Genomic DNA, 21,214 nt, shown 5'->3' on the forward strand with positions numbered 1-21,214 from the left:
TTTGGATGACTGGCTGCGAATGTTTATTGAGTTGTTTTATTTCTGCCTTTCCTATTCCAGACATTCTGAAATAGGAAAGCCTAGTGGTTAGAGTGTTGGACCAGTAACCAAAAGGTTGCAAGTTCAAATCCCCAAGCTGACAAGGTATAAATCTGTTGTTCTGCCCCTGAACAAGGAACACTGTTCCTAGGCTGTCATTGAAAATAAGAATTTGTTCTTAACTGACTTGCATAGTTAAATAAAATCTCAATTAACCCCAGGATAATTCCTTACAGTGTGGTTGAGTGGGTAAATTTCAAACGAAATGTACCAGTTATTGCCTCTCCTGTTTGTAATCTGTATAAATAAAGTATTGAAAAAAATTAAGGTAGAATTCCACAGAAAATATTCTGCAATCAATATTTAGGCTACAAACCATTAGCATTTCTAAATCATGAGATAACCGTTTTTCATGTTTTGATGCTACCTTTTAAATGCACCGAAACCCCCAGAAGTATTTTCACAACACTTTCTTACAGCTGCACTATGCAGAAATCGCTCCGGCATTTCATGGTTGCTAAAATTCTAATAGTTCACCTAAATTTGGTTTATGTGACATAACAAGCAACTATAGTGTAGAGCAGGTATTCCCAAACTGGGGTATGCGCACCCCCAGGGGTAAGTGCAATGCAGTCGGGGGTACGGCCAATTTTTTTTTCTTAAAATTTTTTTTCTTCACATTTTCAAACAGTAGATTTATATTTTCCAACGAGGCTATACATTTGGGTGAGTTTTTTTTCTCACCTGAGAAGCCTCGTTTCACTGCCAAAAATAAAATGTAACCATTTAGTGTTCAGCGAAATAACAACACAATGTCAAATACAAGTAGCCTAGTCAAATAATTAACATCCAATCACATTAACCGTTACTCTATCGCGGGAAACCTTCACTCTTGCGCAGACGTTTAGAAACGAAACATGACAATTTGAAAAATAAGCCTGAGTGTGAATAAAGATGACTTTCGAGTTGCAAGACATGTATAAAAACAACAGATACCATTAATAAGAAGGGGCTAGAAGGGCCTTATATGGTGAGCTACCGAGTGGCTAGGACAGGCAAGCCCCATAATATTGTGGAGGACTTAATTATTCCTGCTTCCGCCGATATGGCTGGGACAATGCTGGGGGGAAAAGGCCAAAGAAACTATACAGACAATGTCTTCATCAAACAACACTGTTACACGACACATTAGTGACATGGCAGGAGATGTTTTGAAACAATTACTGCTTTGCATACAAGTCAGTCAATTATATGCGTTACAGCTGGATGAGTCAACAGACATGGCGGGCCTGGCACAGCTCCTGGTATATGTCCGTTACGTTTATGGGGGTCAATTAAGGAAGACATCCTCTTCTGCAAACCACTGGAAACCAGTACAACAGGAGAGGATATTTTTAAAGTACTGGATAGCATTGTGACATCAAATGGGCTTTGGCGGTCAAGATATGTTGGTATCTGTACTGATGAATATGTTGGTATCTGTCCTGATGGCACAAAAGCCATGACAGGGAGACATACAGTAGTGGAATGGTAACACTTGTGCAAGCAGTTGCTTTCTACACCACTTGGGTACACTGCAGCATCCACCGAGAGGCTCTTGCTGCCAAGGGAATGCCTGAAAGCATGAAAGACGTTTTGGACACAACCGTTAAAATGGTTAACTTTATTAAAGCAAGGCCCCTGAATTCTCGTGTATTTTCTGCATTATGCAATGATATGGGAAGCGACCATGAAACGCTTTTACAACATACAGAAGTGTGCTGGTTATCAAGGGGCAAAGTATTGACACGTTTTTTGAATTGAGAGACGAGCTTAAAGCTTTCTTTACTGACCATAATTTTCCCTTGTCTGACCGCTTGCATGATGACGACTTTCTCACATGACTGGCCTATCTGGGTGATGTTTTTTCTCGCCTGAATGATCTGAATCTAGGATTACAGGGACTCTCCGCAATTATATTCAATGTGCGGGACAAAATTGAGGCTATGATTAAGTAGGAGCTATTTTATGTCTGCATTATTAACAAGGACAACACATAGATCTTTCCATTATTGAATGATTTTTGTGTGCAAATGAACTCAAGCTTACGGACAATGTCAAATGTGATATAGCGAAGCACCTGAGTGAGCTGGGTGCACAATTATGCAGGTACTTTCCCGAAACAGATGACACAAACAACTGGATTCATTATCCCTTTCATGCCCTGCCTCCAGTCCACTTACCGATATCTGAACAAGAGCCTCATCGAAATTGCAACAAGCGGTTCTGTGAAAATGTAATTTAATCAGAAGCCACTGACAGATTTCTGGATAGGACTGCACTCAGATTTTCTTGCCTTGGCAAATTGGGCTGTTAAGACACTGATGCCCTTTGCAACCATGTACCTATGTGAGAGTGGATTCTCGGCCCTCACTAGCATGAAAACTAAATACAGGCACAGACTGTGTGTGGAAAATGATTTAAGACTGAGACTCTCTCCAATACAACCCAACATTGCAGAGTTATGTGCATCCTTTCTAGCATACCCTTCTCATTGACCTGTGGTGAGTTATTCACAATTTTTGATTAACAAATAAGGTTTTATATGTAAGATGGCTAAATAAAGAACAAAATGATTGATTATTATTGTACTATTATTTGTGCCCTGGTCCTATAAGAGCTCTTTGTCACTTCCCACGAGCCGGGTTGTGACAAAAACTCACACTCATTCTTATGTTTAATAAATGTATTGTATAGTGTGTGTGTGTGTGGCAGGCTTACAATGATGGCAAAAAAACAATATTAGACCCTGTTGCTATAGGGGGTACGCAGCTGGAGGTTGAATGTTTGAAGGGGTACGGCCCGGGACTATAAAAAGTTTGGGAACCACTGGTCTAGATGAAGTGGAGTGTTCTTACCCCAGAGGCAGGATACGCTATCCAACCCAGCTCTGCTGTGGCTGTCCTCGTGTCCATCACTGTCTCTGTAGGGGAGAGAGAGAGAGAGAGAGAGAGATTAAATACACATTTCTGCTACAGTACTACCAATGCAAACACCTGATACAGTAAAACACCTCATTCCATTACTTTTGTGTAAGCCCATTTTTACTTATCAGTCCATTGAAAACCATTGATATGAGCTAGATCTTAAATATCTCATTACTGGAAGTGTATCAGCCCTTTAACCAATGGGCCAGACAAAATCAGACAGATCAGCCCACTCTACACATTTCATTACATTTCACTATTGTCAAACTGACTCTGAGAAACACAGTATGAGCTATCACCACTCTTCACTTCTTTAGTAATAGACTCTGGTTCTGAAAAGAGACCATGACATTCTTGAAGGGGAAGATATATAACCACAAATAAAAAGAGACATGGAAAGAGGGATTTACTTGCCAAACCAAAAGTATTGCATGACCTACTGTTTTCAGGAACATCAAATATGCTCACAGCTCCAAAGTTTTCTTACACTTGTTTGGAATAAGTGTGTAGGTGTAGTAAATACAGGACAGTATATAACAAACCATTCTCTGTGGACATCATTCAAAGTGTTGCCCTTGGTAAATACATCATGTTGTTTTGCTGCCCCTCTGTGTTTGTTTTCACACAGTCTAAAAGTATATTCGGCCTGGGACTGATCAATAGGTTATTGGTGGGTGATTTCTGCAGAGGAGTGCATTAAATATTGATGTACCGGGACATATTGATCACGTCCGTGATAGTGCATCAGCAGGTATACAAACACCGGTGCCACCAACTGCCACACCTGGCTTGAAGGCAGAGGGGTTCAAATGAAAAACAACTAACACTGCTTACAGAGCCACAAGGGCATTCACATTTTGGATTATTGGTGCTGTTTCACCACAACAATTGTTCTCTTTCTCTCTTTCTCAATTTTCAATTCGCTTTATTGGCATGACGTAACAATGTACAAATTGCCAAAGCTTACTTTGGATATTTACAATTTGAAAATAATAAGAATCAGATCTCTCTCTCTCTCTCTCCTTGTTGGCATGGAGTCACATCCCTTTGTTCAAAGAAGAAAATTGCCCCAATATATCAACAGGTCTGTGGGTCTGTCTGACTATCTGTCTGTCTCCTCTCTTCTCTCTCTATCTTTATCCATTCTTCGCTCTTCCTCCTTCCCCATTTTTCTGGGAGCCAGAGGGTGGAAAGCAGCATGGCAAATCATCAGTCGACAACAACAGCCATTTTACAGAGAGAGGGTCTGGTCCAATCACCTGCCAAACAACCGCACCATGCAAAATGCAGAAAAGTACCCCTCACTCTCACACCAACTCAGCTTCCTACCAGTCCTCCACACTGATGCACTCCCACTTATCAGCAAACTGGTCAGGGTAGTATCATGCCATCCTGTCTTTTTTTTATTTATCTCTGTATACAGATACTTATCCTTAAATCCTAGTCTCAATGAACAGGCTGTTCTCTGTAGTCAGTGGAGGAGAGGAGAGCAGAGCAGAGCAGGCCCAGGGCCAGCCGCAGGGTACCTGCCTGCCTTTCACTTTTACTGAGCTCAAAGCCTCACATTAATCCTATTAGGGCTTCTTCAGAATTAGCAGATCATCAGAGGAAATCTCAGATTTCATCATGGAAGTACAGGCACTTTGGATTGACATCCAGGATAGATGTTGTAGACAAGACACTCCAGACCATTTCCCCAGATTACATATGCACACGTCATAAGCTATAGCAAAAATGTTTAGAATTACAGGAAATTATCTGTAAAATGTATCTTAAAAAATGCTAAATTCTCTCAGCCTAATAGTAAAATGTGTAGAATAGCATGATGACCTATAAAACTGAACATTTTCCTTTTGGCCCATGGCAATATGTGTAGAATTACAGGAAATTATCTTTAAAACAGCAACATTTTCTCTCAGCCTCATGGCAAAATGTGCAGAATAGCATGAGATTAGCTGCAAAAACGGAGAAAAAAATGATCATTGCCCCATGCCAAAATGTGTTGAATTGCTCAGACCTTGCGTGAGGGCCCCGTGAAACTGTGGTACGCCTAATCGGTCAGTGGAGTGTTATGGGCTTTATCACGAAAGGAACCATGCCGACTCTGCCTTTACAGAGACCCACAGAACAAGCCACACCACAGTCACATTATCCCTCCTATGCAGTTAGGCAAGGTAGGACAACGAGAACGCAATGAGCCAGAACACGTTAACATCTGTGTTCAGTGTTGAAGTAAATCCATTTCCCAGCACACGATTTGTCACAGTGTGCCAGCTGTACTTTCCAATGATGGCACACTTATTCAGCATCCAGCTACCAATACCTTACACTGATACATTATGACAAATCATGAGCCAGCAATACCACATAACAATATAACAACATAATTTATTACTACTCGATAACAATACTTTAAACATCTCTATACAACTAGCAAGTAACACAATACAATTTACAGTGTCTTGCAAAAGTATTCAGACCCTTTCGATTTCTCCATATTTTATTTTGTTACAAACAGGGGCGGAAATCCCGGGGGGGACACGACCCCCCCATCCTGGGAAAAATATGATTTGTCCCCCCCAATATATCACTGAAACATAACTATGTAATTTAAATAATATTAATAATACGCAATGAAAGCAATTGTGCTGATTATAGACACTTAATAGCGCGTTTTTAAGTTTCAAAAGATTGCGACCCCCCCACCCTTTGCCTCACAATGGTTTGATCCACTGCCAGTTCCTTAGCTTGCTAGGTAACGTAGAGGTCATATCTACTGTCTGAAAGGCACTCAATGCACGTAACTGACGTGAGCTTAATCCAGTCAATCGCGCACACACACTAGCTGAATATGCAGAGCTAGCGTGCAAATATTAACTATTAAGCTAGCTAGTACCTATTCCATTTATGTGGCGTCGTCAAAGATGGAATCTTTGCTATCGTCAATTTATTCCAAGATCAGCATGCATGTAAGTTAGTGCTTCAAAGTCCCTGTGATAAGGTTAGCGATAAACTGAACAGAACTACACTCTCTTCTACCATTGTTTTAAATATATTTAATGGTCTTGTTGCAAAAGCTAAATTGTCGCAAGGGAACTTTTATTTATATATTTTATTTCACCTTTATTTAACCCGGGTAGCAAAGATTATAGCAAACACCACTGAATTGGTGCTCGCTAGCTTTGCAAATTCAGCTATTGTTAGAAGCCAGCCAATATGAAACAAACGATTAAAATTACAAAAGGTTGCAGCATATGTTGTGTAAATGGTGAACTCATACAGCTGTCAACTCTTGTCACTGCAATCCGTTTCACATTTGCTAGCTACCTTTTAGATCGAAGCCCATATAGAATGATAGAAGATAAAATGATAGAAGCCCATCTCCTACTGTAAATAACCTACATACTGTGTGTGTGTAGTCAACCAGGTAGAATAATGGCAGAAAAATGGCAGAAAAAAGACGGACATCAGAGTATTTTTCAGTACACCAAAACGCAAAGAACCCTAGTAGCCTAATATCTCAGACTAGTTGATAAAATGTTCATAAGAAAGAAGTGAAATGCTAATGGAATGTTTCACAATGATGTCATTAGGCAGAGCAGGCAACAGATGGCACACAGACAGCAGAGTTGGGGACAGATATGCAGGGACAGACTGGTAGAGACAGGGAGTCTCAGGTAAGTTTGTTGAGTCTTTGTTTTGCAACATTATGAAAGGTTCTCCATTTTTTTGACTTGTTAAATAGGAACATAATTGGAAAATGCCATGGATACCCCCACTCTCAACTTAAACTGGTGACTGAACTAAGATTTGTTAAAGGCAATGGTATTGCTGTTGTGATTAGTTGTGTAGTTTTGGGTACCGGTAGTTAGGAGTACGGCAAACACCTTATTTCTTTGGTTCCTCAATATACATTTACCATATTAAACGTAGGCTATGTGTTACAGCACTACTTTTGGTGTCCCCCTCAGGAATTGCTCTTGAGAAAATTTAATGTAATTGTCCCCTCCAAAGTTGATATCAGATTTTCGCCCCTGGTTACAAAGTGGGATTAAACAATTGATTTAATTGACATTTTCTTGTCAACAATCTACACAAAATACTCTGTAATGTCAAAGTAGAATAATTTGTATTTTATTAAGATTAATACAAATTAAATAACTAAAATACAGTCGTTACATAAGTTTTCAGCTCCCTGAGTCAATTCTGAACATGTTAGAAACACCTTTGGCATCGATTACAGCTGTGAGTCTTAGGTAAGTCTAGAAGATTGTGCAATATTTGCCCATTATTCTTTTCAAAATTCTTCAAGCTCTGTCTAGATGTTGGGGATCATGGCTAGACAGCACTTTTCAAGTCTTGCCATAGATTTTCAAGCAATTTTTTCTCTTAGCTGTATTTTGGCCACTAAGGAATATTCACTGTCTACTTGGTAAGCAACTCCAGTGTAGATTTGGCCTTGTGCTGTAGGTTATTGTCCTGCTCAAATGTGAATTTCTCTCCCAGTCTCTGGTGTGAAGAAGACTGAAGTAAATGTGAATTCCTCTCCCAGTCTCTGGTGTGAAGAAGACTGAAGTGATTTTTCCTCTAGGATTTTGCTTGTGCTTAGTTCCATTCCGTTTCTTTTTATTCTGAAAAACTCCCCAGTATTTGCCAATGTCAAGCATACCTATACCATGATGCAGCCACCACCAGTGGTGATATGTTTGAGGGCAAATCCAACACAACACTTTGCATTTAGGCCAAAAAGTCTATTAATTTGCTGTTATGTTTGTTTCAGTATTACTTTCGTGCATTGTTGCATACAAGATGCATGTTTTGGAATATTTGTATTCTTTATATTTGTATTATTTTTTTCACTCGGTCATTTAGGACTACAATGTTGTTGATCCATCCTGAGATTTCTCCCATCACAGCCATTAAACCCTGAGCAGTATCATTCCTATCCTGCAGCTCAGTTCAGAAGGCCGACTGTATCTTTGATTTGTCTGGGTGGTTTAATACATAATCCACAACAAAGTTATTAACTTACAAGGTAAAAATCTGTCGTTCTGCCCCTGAACAAGGCCACTGTTCCTAGGCCATCATTGTAAATAAGAATTTGTTCTTAACTGACTTGCCTAGCTAAATAAAGGTAAAATAAAACAAATTAAAAAAACTTGACCATGCTTAAAGGAATATTCAATGTCTGATTTGTTATTGTTACCCATCTACCAATCACTGCCATTCTTTATGAAGCTTTCGAAAAGCTCCCTGATCTTTGTAGTTGAATCTGTGATTGAAATTCAATACTTGACTAAGGGGCAGCTTTTGGAAAGGGACAGATGTTGTATGTATGGGGGACTGAGGAAGGGTTAGTCATTCAAAAATCATGTCAACCCATATTGTTTCACACAGACTCCATGTAACCTATTATGTGATTTGTTGAGCTTAATTTTACTCTTGAACGAATGTAGACTTGCGTAAACAAAGGGACTGAATAGTTCTTATGAGTTGTTTATTTATCTTGGGTAAAAAAAATAATAATCCCACTTCGACAATTGAATCCATTTAAAAAATGACAATTAAATCCATTTTAATCCCACTTTGTAACACAATAAAATGTGAAGGAATCCAAGTGGTCTGAATACTTCTGCAAGGCACTGCATATGAATTCCACAATGCAACATCACAAAATGAGTACGGATGCATTTGTTATCAAAATCAGTTGTATAACAGGACAACCAGTCTCAAGATGATTTTTACACATGAAAAGTATTCTATGCCACAATGTGTTATTGAACTGCATCTGTTTTTAGTATGGGAAGCATGACCCAATTTATTTGTAGGCTTTCTTATTTATAGAGCCAGTTCTCTGGATAACATGCTACACCATGAAAGCACCATCACGTCTCATCACAACAAGGTGATCACACAGTGATTCGCCTCAGACATACCTGTCAGGATGACAAAAAAAACTATTCAGGTATAGATACTGTCTAGCATTCTTTTACACACAATCTGAATTTTTTTTTGTCCTAGATATTCTCTGTTTTTACGATGTATGTCGCCTCAGATTTGAGTGCCATCAACATTTTGAAAGTCTGAAGGTTCAAAGTAAAGACACTTATCAGGAAAAGTTCAACACGTGCACAGGTTTGGTGAAAGTGTGATAAAGATATTGCACAGACAAAACACCCTTCTATGACACACTGTAATTGTCATGGTTGGCCAAAATGACCAGCTACTGTGGGAGATCTAATGGTCCAGATGATTGCCTCTCAATAGAAATGTAACCACAACCTTAGCCACCATGGAGGTTGAAATAGGAAAAAGAGAGACTGGCAGTAGAGAGAGCAAAGAAGGCCAGAGATCATTCTATGTTTGGCCTAAGTATTTATAGAATGGACAATCAATGCATATTGCTGTGCAAATGTATAATTTAGTCAATAGTCTGTGCATGCCAGTGGAATCAGAGATCATGATTAAATACCCTGACCCACTGAAGCACTGAGATTCATATGGATACAATATCAATAACTCTTTGTTCAGGAATGGTTGGCCAGTGTCATCACTCACTCAGTTCAAATCTTTACATAAACCGGTCTTATCTGTAACACAGTGAGGACAAATGTTGAGGGTTGAAGTAATACTGTATGAATGGACACAACTAACATAATATGAAGTGTGGCCTTGAACTTGTGGCTCAGTTGGGCCGTGTGGCTCAGTTGGTAGAGCATGGCGCTTGCAACACCAGGGTGGTGGGTTGGATTCCCACAGGGGACCAGTATGGGAAAATGCATGCACTCACTGCTGTAAGTCACTCTTCAGTCACTCTGCTAAATTACTTTATTGTAAAATGTAAAACTATTCTGCTAATTACCCAGCAGCCTCTGATCTCCTTAACCTCAGCTCAAAGATATGCCTTAACAACATATCACAGGTGCAACACTATGTTCAACATATCTGAAAGCACATTTTCCCAATAGATTTATCAAATTTGTTTTGGGCGACTGCCCATGGATTCAGGGCAGAGCTGTAGACGAGAGCGCTCTCTGTGCCCTAACAAACATAACCTTCTTTTTCCCTCAGTAGGAACAAACAAAAGTATGGATTTGTGCAATTCAAACACAGAGGGGTACAAGCCTTGATCATGGATGGGGGGAAAATGTGAAAGAATACACTCACAGTGTCTCACCCCACCCAAAAGCTGTCACTATAGCCTCCTATACCATCGATACCAACGGTTTAAATGCCCCAAAACATATGGCTGTAACTGTATCACTGATGTAACACATTCACAGTTGCTGTAGATCTGAATGACTTTAGAGGCCAAAAACAGGACCAAGTTTTGAATTGGTTGATAACTGAATACTGACACTGTGTGTGTTCTCTTTTCAATCATCTAGGTATGTCTCCCAAATATATCTCATAACTGACATTGGCTTCAGAGCATTTGCACAATACTGGCATACGCACTCATTTACATCAGCCCCTATCTCTGTTTGTACATTCTTCCTTTACAAATGACTTTGTCAATAGTGCTGCAGTACATAAATGAAATGTAATTGTCTATCATAGTAAGTGGCTACATTGTCAGCCATACGCTGGAGGCTTCATACGAATCACATTTAGAGTACTGAAGGAGAATACATATGAGCCCAGTACTGAGGGAGCTCTCACATTAGTGGCTGTGTTGGAGGGACAGATACCTAACTGTGTAGTAGTGCACTGGGCAGGGGAGACTGGGTTATGGTGGAAAGTCTGACTGAGCTAATTAAACAATTATGCAGTCAGTGGTGACACCGCTCACTTGACCCTGCTAGAATGTGTGCTAACATTTATTTAGTTCCTCGAAGTCAAATCCCACCGGTGGAGACTCTGCCTGTAAAGAAGAGGCTGTACCTAGGGAATTCTATTCCCCATCCCATTCCAACTCAGTGTGGGTGACACATTTATAAGGCTGGAACTGTTCCAGTTGTATTTATAGTGAAGAGATTTCAGGGAGGAGGCAGTGTGAGGCAAACTCCTCTCATGGGACATTAGCATTCTCTCTGTCGCTTTCACTTTCCTCTGTCAAAAACAAACCATGCTTTGAATAAACTACAGCATAACATGTTTGGCATATACTGTACGCACCGTATATCCAAGTTTCCAGCTGAGATAAACAGAGATCAAAAACAATTGCTGTTTGAATCAGAGTTGGGAAATATACTTCCCTCCTTAAACTATTGACAAAACTGTCCTTCACACATACAGACACACGCATACACACACACACACACACACACACACACACACACACACACACACACACACACACACACACACACACACACACACACACACACACACACACACACACACACACACACACACACACAGTGTGTGCCAGGCGCTGCTGTTCTCCTTGTAGAGGACATGTGGGAGCGATGCGATGGAATTCATTTCTGCTCTCCAGGCACTAATTAATTACCTTTCTCTACGGTAGTTTGTCTGAAACAGGAAAGGTCAGCAGGACTACTTTGGCCATTAGTAGAGAGAGAGACATCTGCAAATACAAACACCAACTTAGAACACCAGAGGAATCAGGAAGGATGACTAAGGGTAGCACCACTTCCAATACAAGTGTAAAACTATGTTTCCATAAGACCCTAAAACCTGAATCATCCGTGTGGAGAATAGTGAAAAGTGGAGGATCTCGTGTAGATCTTGGCTCTCCTGTTGTAGTGGATGATTGCTTGCCCAAGATGATTGAGTGTTGAGAGGGTGACCCACTCAGTACCTCTCCCTGCATAGATTTCATCAGTAGAACTCCTGCTGCTGAAAGAGTGATTGGAGGAATGACTGGGCTCTGATTGAGTTGAACAGGCCGTGGATGGACATGCCATGAGAGAACATGGATGACAGACAGACCAGACCGCCCAAAGCATGAGACAAAGCACCTTCCAGAAGACTCCATCCCTATGAATTAACAAGATATGTGCATTTTACAATGATTTCACCAAAAATTATGGTGAACTCCTTTGAACTGCTTTCATGATTGAATCGCACATTTTAGTTATAGCTCTTTCTATTTTTGTCCATGCCATTACATATTCATCATTGGGTAAATTGATTATTGCAGCAGACTCTATCCTATGGCTCCTGTGGCAGTTTGCACACAGCTGTGCCTCAGTACATGCTGTATATTAGCTGAGGAGAGACCAACCTTATTACTGCTTGATGAAGACTGCACTATTACCCAGTACAAAGCCTACTGAGACTTGGCATCCGCACACAACTCTTAGTTGCAACACATTATGGACTCCATTACAGGCCTGTTACTGGCTCCCTCACTGCTCTGAGTAGACATCATTATCTCACAGGACTCACAGGAACAGGCGAGAATAGATTCGCAGGTAGTTACATTCTGAATTCACCAGGACTTGTCACCCTAGATTCCATTGTAATTGCAGTCAGTTCTCCAGATGTATAGTTCAGTCTCGATATTTAAACATGCTCTGACTGTGGCGTCTGCCTGTGGCGTCTGCCTGCCTCATATTTGACTTGAGGAGATGACAGCTCAATTACCTGCTGATCCACTGAGCAGGGCTGAAGAGCTCTGGTAAAAGCGCCAACAGAGCAGGTGAACAGTCATTCTGAACAGAAATAAGTAATGCTATGTTACTGGTGAGAGAGAGATAAAAAGCAAAGGTCCCCATTGAGACCAAACCCTTTCATGCCTTACACTTCCACCAAATATTAGCAGAAGGGATCATAACTTATGTCCAACCCTGTGCATGGGGTATATAACTCTGACTCGTAATTCTAAAAGCCTGGCTTCAGATAGTAGCTCACGGAAATGGGATTAAAGCTAATTGCAAGCATCCATCTTTGTTGACACACCCCAACGGGAAGGGCCAGAAGGGATCCAGCTTTTGTCAAATTAACTTAAAGTAGATGTTCTTTGCATTTGAGCTAACCCTAACCCTTTTCCTGACCTTAACCTAAATCTCCTAACATTACAATGTTAATTCTCCTAACCTGCTGTGTAAATTCTCCTAACCTACCACGAAAAGTCAAATCTGACGTTAATTTCACAAAAGCTGGATCTCATCTAGGAATGACCACCTTGAAGCTGTTAGCCAGGAATTAGACTCAGAACAATACCAGCCACAAATGATTTCCCTGTATGAGTGGAGGGGATGAGACCCTTTCTCTCACACCATCTCTTTCATAATCAATCCCTCTCTCTGTAACAAGGGAGTTTATTATAAACAACATGTCTGGCCTTCTGCAGGAGACAATCACATCCTCACTCGGCCTCCCAGAGCACCAGGCTAGCTCCATTTCGGAGCTCGTCTCACATTAAACAGACAAAATATAACAACACACACACTCATACTTATTTGAATGATTTGTTCCGGAAAACAACTATACTCAGACAGATATGTCTGGAGAATGTATTGACTCCTGAGGCACATTGCGACATGGCCCTAAAGAACCGGAACAATAGGAGTCTGAAAGGTACTCTTAAGGTAAGGAACAGTGGGAGAGACAGAGGTATACTGCTATCCACATCCAACACAACACAGGGACCATGGAAAGAAGTATATATAGATGCGTTGTAACCTGAAACAGAAGCTCTACAGAACATACAGCCCCAGGGGAGAATAGACAAGATACATATATTCAATGCAGTATGCCTGCCTGCTGTAGGAGACCCAAAGACATCTGGCCATAGGCACCGTTCTTAATAAGCTCCTGTGAGGAATTCTTCACAGAGTTACTTAGAGGGAAGGGGGAACGTGGAGGAAAGAAGAAAACAACATATTAATCATGTTCTCTCAAATTGGGAGGACAGAAAATAAATCCTATCAGACTATTCAATTACCATTCCTGCTGACAAACCACATTCTCCAAGTCCTTGTAAGTATTTCTGATACAGTGTGTGTTGACTGGGAGTGAAGTAGAGTGTTGACAGGATATTGAGTAGACACAACTGAACAACATTGTCTCTCTGTCCTATCTAGTGCACTGAGCAGAGCTCACTCCACTGTGTTGACAGCGCTACGTGCTACCAATGCTACTGGAGTGAAGTGCTGACCAAATGTTACCGCCCGAACAGCCTGTTGGTGACAACTGTGTTTTTCAAGAGTGGTTGTCAGACATGTCCTAGCCCTGTGTAAAAATGTCTGGACTCTGGAGTTTAAATACGATATGGCCAGGGGCTACCAAGACCACTTGAGTGGCAGTGCAGAAGGGCAAGCTGGCTCACTTGTGGAAACACCTCACGGACACTCCAGGTGAAATGGTAGTGTGTTGAGTGTTTGGGGGGATTTGAAGCAAAGTGGTTAAGAGGTTGAAAATGTCCCTCATGGCAAAGAGAAACAGTTTTTGTACAATCTCCTTCAAGACTAAACTCAGCAGTGAGTGTGTTGGAACTCTGACATCTGTTATAAGCATACATGTATCGTGAAAATAAATGTATGTATGCTTGTGGCATGTGTTACATGTGTGCATGTAATGTAACTGACAGGTGGCTAATGATACCCTATGGGTGTGGCACATTTACCTTACCTGTCATCTTGGGTTACCCTGGTGGGGCGGCAGGTAGCCTAGTGGTTAGAGCATTGGACTAGTAGCTGCAAGGTTTCAAGATCGAATCCCTGAGCTGACAAGGTAAAAATCAGACCCTGAACTTGGCAGTTAACCCACTGTTCCTAGGCCGTCATTGAAAATAAGAATTTGTTTGTAACTGACTTGCCTAGTTAAATAAAGAGTTAAAAAAATGGGTTACCCTTGCTATGGGCTGACTGAGACAGGTGTGTGCCTGTGGGTATCATAGGTATTTGGACTGAGGAGGTAAAAAGGTCACCAGTCATGTGAGAAGGAGGGGCTGAGGAAACAATGGCTGAGATGAAGTAGTGAGTTTCAAGGAATATGGAAGTAGAGGGATGTGGAGGATGTGCAGTATGTTTGGTACGGTAGAGGTAAACTTAACTGGCAGCTGCCTGAAGAATCAGAGGTCTATCACTACTGGGATAGCCATGCCTTCCTAGACAGACAGGCTAGAGTGCTGAGATTCTCCTCTCAGGCAGAAATCTGACTCTGGGCAGCTGTTAGCTGAGGTAGGGGCCTGTCAATGTGCCCTATGACTGAGGGCCAGTGGAGGCCTGAACTCCCCTAGTGGAGCAGCTTGAAGGTCCTCTGGCTCTGAGCAGGGCTACAGTATGTCTCTATCAGTATCTCGAGGGCAAACTTAACCCAGAGCAGCTGGCCGCCGAGGTTCCCCAGTGAGGGTATGTTTCCACCTCTGTAAACACTTCACATCCACTCAGGAAGAATGAGTCCTTTGTGACAATACACCCCTACGCTCACTCAAAAACAAAAAAGTACTCCTCTCAATCTTTTCTTTCCCTCGGCCAGTCTAAAATCTATCCTCTCTTCTTACCCTGAGAGAGAGGCATGTGATCCTCAGTTCTCTCTCTCTCAGTTCTCTCGATTTAGATGCGGGCCCCTATCCAGCCAGCCATCAATCTGATGAGACATAACTGAAGAAGGCAAGACACTGCTCTGTAAGCTGCTAGCCTGGCTGCTGACAACCTTTAATAACCATAGTAAACACACTCAGCAATAAAGAGCTGTCTCTGTTTACTATATACACCGAGAGAGAGGATGAGACAGGGTTCAGACCACTGGACAGGATTATAGGTGTGTGAGAGAAAGTGCTCTGTGTGTGTGTGTGTGTGTGTGTGTGTGTGTGTGTGTGTGTGTGCGTGCGTGTGTGCCTGCATGTGTGTGTCTGCGTGTGTGTGTGTGTGTGTGTGTGCGTGCGTGTGTGCCTGCATGTGTGTGTCTGCGTGTGTGTGTGTGTGTGTGTGTTCACTAGCACAAGATCACACAAATATCACACCTGGGAATCGTGATATTTGTGCAAAGGGCTACATTCATGCTCACATATTGTTTACACAGGAAATGTAACTGTCAGTCAGAGTGAGTGACACATTTCATCCACTGAGGTAAACAAGTTCTGAGCTTGACAGCTGCCTCCAATCGCTCTTTTTATCTCAGGTAATAGGTTGCCAGCAGACATTTCACGCAACACCATCACACACGGAGCTATAATTCACTGGGAAATATCCCTGTCTTTTCACATTGATAACGCACCAATAAAACAACATCTATTCAAAGCTGAATTAAAGTTGCTATACTGCCAAAATGAGAAAGGCTTTAAAACACCAGCTGCAGCCTTAGTCTGCTGTGATAAAGGCATTGTGATATTCTCTCATGGTTAAATGGATTTACTAAAAGGATATTAAGAAGGAATCACTGGTCACTGTAATAATGGAACACTAGTCACTGTAATAATGGAACACAAGTCACTGTAATAATGAAACACTAGTCACTGTAATAATGGAACACTAGTCACTGTAATAATGGAACACTAGTCACTGTAATAATGGAACACTAGTCACTGTAATAATGGAACACTAGTCACTGTAATAATGGAACACTAGTCACTGTAATAATGGAACACTAGTCACTGTAATAATGGAACACTAGTCACTGTAATAATGGAACACTAGTCACTTTAATAATGTTTACATACGGCTTTACTCATTTCACATGTATATACTGTATTCTATTCTACAGTATTTTAGTCAAAGCCATTCTAAAATTGCTAATCCTAATATTTATATATTTCTTAATTCTATTATTTTACTTTTAGATTTGTGTGTATTGTTGTGAATTGTTAGATACTACTGCACTGTTGGAGCTAGGAACAAGCACTTCGCTACGCCCGCAATAACATCCGCTAAATATGTGTATGTGACCAATACAATTTGATTTGAGAAGACTATTACTGTCAATCGCTCATCCTATTAACTAGTCATGTCTCTTAAATAGGGTCATGGACTTGTGGTATTATAATATATGCCTTCTGTTGATGTAAATCAGCCATGGTGTATTATGATGTAATAGTTCTGCCTCTACCAAAAGTATGTATAAGCCACTATCAATAACATACACAGCAAGATAAGTGGTCAAGATACCCAGCAGGTAACTGTTGTGTTCAGTGCTTGGATCAGCCCCTTCTCAGTATGTCCACTAAGTGAAGCCAGTAGCCTACCCTGTGAGGACCAAGATGCAGGTGAAACTCTGATACATAACAGCAGAAAATCACTGTTATTTTGCCATAGAAGGTAACATGAAAGTCAGCCAGCCTATCTACAGTAGAGATGAAAAACACAGAGGAGTTCAGTGTTTTCTCATTGTTTCCCATTTCCATTTCACTCCTTAGTCCACAGAGCACTGTTTTTCTTTTGATAACAGACTCCCAATACCTCTTCTTGGTGACGCCTATCACAGATTTCAGTCTGGTTTGCACACTTGCTGTGGGTAAACACATTAACTATAAGGTTCTCAAGGCAAACACTTTGAGCAGGTACAAAGACTCAAAATATACTGTAGCAGGACTTCCACAGGGTGCAACTGTATGAAATGGAACACTAGATTTTTAAAATGTTTATTATTTTTTTGTTAACCTTTATTTAACTAGGCAAGTCAGTTAAGCACAAATTCTTATTTACAATGACAGCCTACACCAGCCAAACCCGGACGACGCTGGGTCAATTGTGCGCCGCCCTATGGGACTCCCAATAACGGCCGGTTGTGATACAGCCTGGATTCAAACCAGGGTGTCTATAGTGACGCCTCAAGCACTGAGATGCAGTGCCTTAGACCGCTGTGCCACTCGGGAGCCCCTGAAGGGATGGCACAATTAAGAATGACAGTAATTCCTTATGATAGGGACAATTTTATCAGTTAATTTAAAATCAACAATCATGTGACAAAAGCTAGGGGAAAGTTTGGCCTGATAACGATTTCAATGTATGGACTTCTTCGCCTTAACTTAAACCTATGCATTGTCATAATTTTTAGGGCCGATTTCCTCAATGATTGATAATTGATGTATTGGGGAAATGTTCTTATTCTCTGAATAAAGAGATGTGACTCCAGAGGGAGTCCACAGAATGTATGTAAGGAAAAAGAAGGAGAGAGAGAGAGCGATTGAGAGAATTGGATATAGTGGAGAGAAAGATTGGGATTCAGACCAGGGGAGAAACTTCCTCCATCCACCTCCTCTAATCCTCTTCTCGGACATACAGTATACATTCACACGACTACTTCACACAAGACACTCTCCTCTCTACAGTCAGATGATACACATATCATGGTACCCTCTCTCTGCCCTCATAGCAGTGAGGGGTAAACCTGCACCACAGGCAATCATGGCATGTTTACGCCACAACAACAAACAGGTTAGCACATGCATGTTGTGGTTAGAATGTATACCGCGGTGTTGTGACTTTGCCTAAGGTTATTATTATTATTTATAAACTTAGTAGTTTGGCTCCTGGATGCTGATTTGCTGAAAGCCGTTGTATATCAGACAATATACCATGGGTATGACACAAAATTACTTGTTTACTATTCTAATTATGTTGGTAACCAGTTTGTAATAGCAAGAAGGCACCTCGGTGGTTTGTGGTATATGGCCAATATACCACAGCTAAGGGCTGTATCCAGGCACTTCGCTTCGCATCGTGCCTAAGAACAGCCCTTGGCCATGTTATATTGGCCAAATACCACACCACCTTGGGCCTTATTGCTTAAATATATTTATCTGTCGTGATGCAGCAGCATCAAACTGCACTCAGGATCATCCTAACACTCATATTCCCCTCAGGTTTATTCCTATTATGTGTCCTGAGCAGCAGACTAGCTTAACCTTCTGTAGCCCTGCGGCTCTCTGAGGAAGGAACATCATCTGCACATCTATCACCTCTATGGCATATTTATTGCCTTACCTCCCGACTCTTCTACATTTGCACACACTGTACATAGATTTTTCTAGTTTTCTTTTCTATTGTGTTATTGACTGTACGTGTCACGGTTGTCGTCGGGAAAGGAGGACCAAAATGCAGCAGGGATGTGGATGCTCATCTTGATATTTATTTATGAAATAAAGTGAACACCAAAATAATAAACACGGAAAAACGCACAAACAACCAAACAGTCTTGTAAGGCTCACACACGCAAAACAAGAGACAATCCCCGACAAACACCAAACCAAACACATACCCATATATAGGACTCTCAATCAGAGGCAACGAGAAAGCACCTGCCTCCAATTGAGAGTCCAACCCCCCATCAACCTAAACATAGAAATACAACTAACCAGACTAAACATAGAAATACATAAACAAGGAACAGTGCCCAAAAACCCCGGAATACATAAATCAAATACCCTTCTACCAAAAACACCACCCCGAACCACATAAAACAAATACCCTCTGCCACGTCCTGACCAAACTATAATAACAAATAACCCTTATACTGATCAGGACGTGACAGTACCCCCCTTAAAAGTGCAGACCCCGGATGCACCTCATAAATAAACAAAACCCAAAACAAAGAAAACAAAAAACAAAAAAAATAAATCCCCCTAAACTAAAGGGAGGGAAGGGAGGGTGGCTGCCATCACCGACAGCACTTGTGCTACACCCCCCCTCCCCAACCCACCTATACAGGTGGTGGTTCAGGCTCCGGTCTACTGTCCTCCAGAAAGAAGACAGACTTAATCCGTTTCGGGCCGTAGGCAGACTCCCCTCATTCCGGATCGTAGGCAGACCTCTTCCATTCCACACTGTCGGCAGACTCATTTGAAACACAGTTACTTATATTTAGTTCTGGATCATTAATAGACTTACTCAGTTCCGGGTTGCTGCTAGACTCCTTTGGTTCTGGGTCACAGGCAGACCCCTTCGGTTCCGGGTCACAGGCAGACCCCCTCGGTTCCGGGTCGCTGCTAGACTCCTTTGGTTCTGGGTCACAGGCAGACCCCTTCGGTTCCGGGTCACAGGCAGACCCCCTCGGTTCCGGGTCACAGGCAGACCCCCTCGGTTCCAGGTCACAGGAAGACCCCCTCGGTTCCGGGTCACAGGCAGACCCCCTCAGCTCCGGGTCACAGGCAGACGCCCTCGGCTCTGGGCAGGCGGGCCACTCTGGCAGATCCGGCGCGGCGGGCCGCTCTGGCAGATCCGGCGCGGCGGGCCGCTCTGGCAGATCCGGCGCGGCGGGCCGCTCTGGCAGATCCGGCGCGGCGGGCCGCTCTGGCAGATCCGGCGCGGCGGGCCGCTCTGGCAGATCCGGCGCGGCGGGTCGCTCTGGCAGATCCGGCGCGGCGGGTCGCTCTGGCAGATCCGGGCAGACGGGCCGCTCTGGCAGATCCGGCGCGACGGGTCGCTCTGGCAGATCCGGCGCGGCGGGTCGCTCTGGCAGATCCGGGCAGACGGGCCGCTCTGGCAGATCCGGCACGACGGGCCCCTCTGGCTGATCCTGGCAGGCGGGCCGCTCTGGCAGATCCGGGGAGGCGGGCCGCTCTGGCTGATCCGGGCAGGGGGGCCGCTCTGGCTGATCCGGGCAGGCGGGCCGCTCTGGCGGCTCCTGACTGGAGGGCAGCTCTGGCGACTCCTGACTGGCGGGCAGCTCTGGCGACTCCTGACTGGCGGGCAGCTCTGGCGACTCCTGACTGGCGGGCAGCTCTGGCGACTCCTGACTGGCGGGCAGCTCTGGAGACTCCTGACTGGCGGGCAGCTCTGGCGACTCCTGACTGGCGAGCGGCTGACACACTAGATGCCTGATGCGTGGTACTGGTACTGTAGGTATCAGCCTGGGAACACGCACCTCAGGGCTAGTGCGGGGAGCGGGAACAGGACGAGTCGGACTGGGCTGACGCACTGGAAGCCTGGTGCGTGGTGCTGGTACTGGACGTGCCAGACTTGGACCACGCACCTCAGGGCTAGTGCGGGGAGCGGGAACAGGACGAATCGGACTGGGCTGACTCACTGGAAGCCTGGTGCGTGGTGCTGGTACTGGACGTGCCAGACTGGGGTTTCGCACTTCCGGGTCCGCACGAGAGACAGGAACTGGAAACACCGGGCCATGGGGGCGCACAGGCGGTCTTGATCTCACCTCCTGCACAACCCGTCCTGGCTGGATGGAACTAGTAGCCCTGTACGAGCGGGGTGCTAGTACAGGGCGAACTGGGCTGTGCAGGGGCCTGATGGTTGCCGTGCGTAGAGCGGGCATAGGGTAGCCTGGTCCTATTAGACCAGACGCGCTGCGCAGGCATTCTTCTACCAGGCTGGATGCCCACTCTAGCACGGCATCTGCGAGGG

The 21,214-nt window shown here is 43.1% G+C and overlaps 1 protein-coding gene across 1 annotated transcript in view; it reads right to left on the reverse strand.

Annotated features, from left to right (window-relative positions):
- ephb1 (EPH receptor B1) overlaps positions 1 to 21,214 on the reverse strand; it is an 86,559-nt gene that overhangs the window by 25,920 nt on the left and 39,425 nt on the right. The window contains 1 exon segment of the mRNA NM_001140915.1: positions 2,937 to 3,001. Within this exon segment, the coding sequence (NP_001134387.1) occupies positions 2,937 to 3,001 (65 nt within the window).

The sequence above is a fragment of the Salmo salar genome, chromosome ssa23 (genome assembly GCF_905237065.1).
Source record: "Salmo salar chromosome ssa23, Ssal_v3.1, whole genome shotgun sequence".
Lineage (NCBI taxonomy): Eukaryota > Metazoa > Chordata > Actinopteri > Salmoniformes > Salmonidae > Salmo > Salmo salar.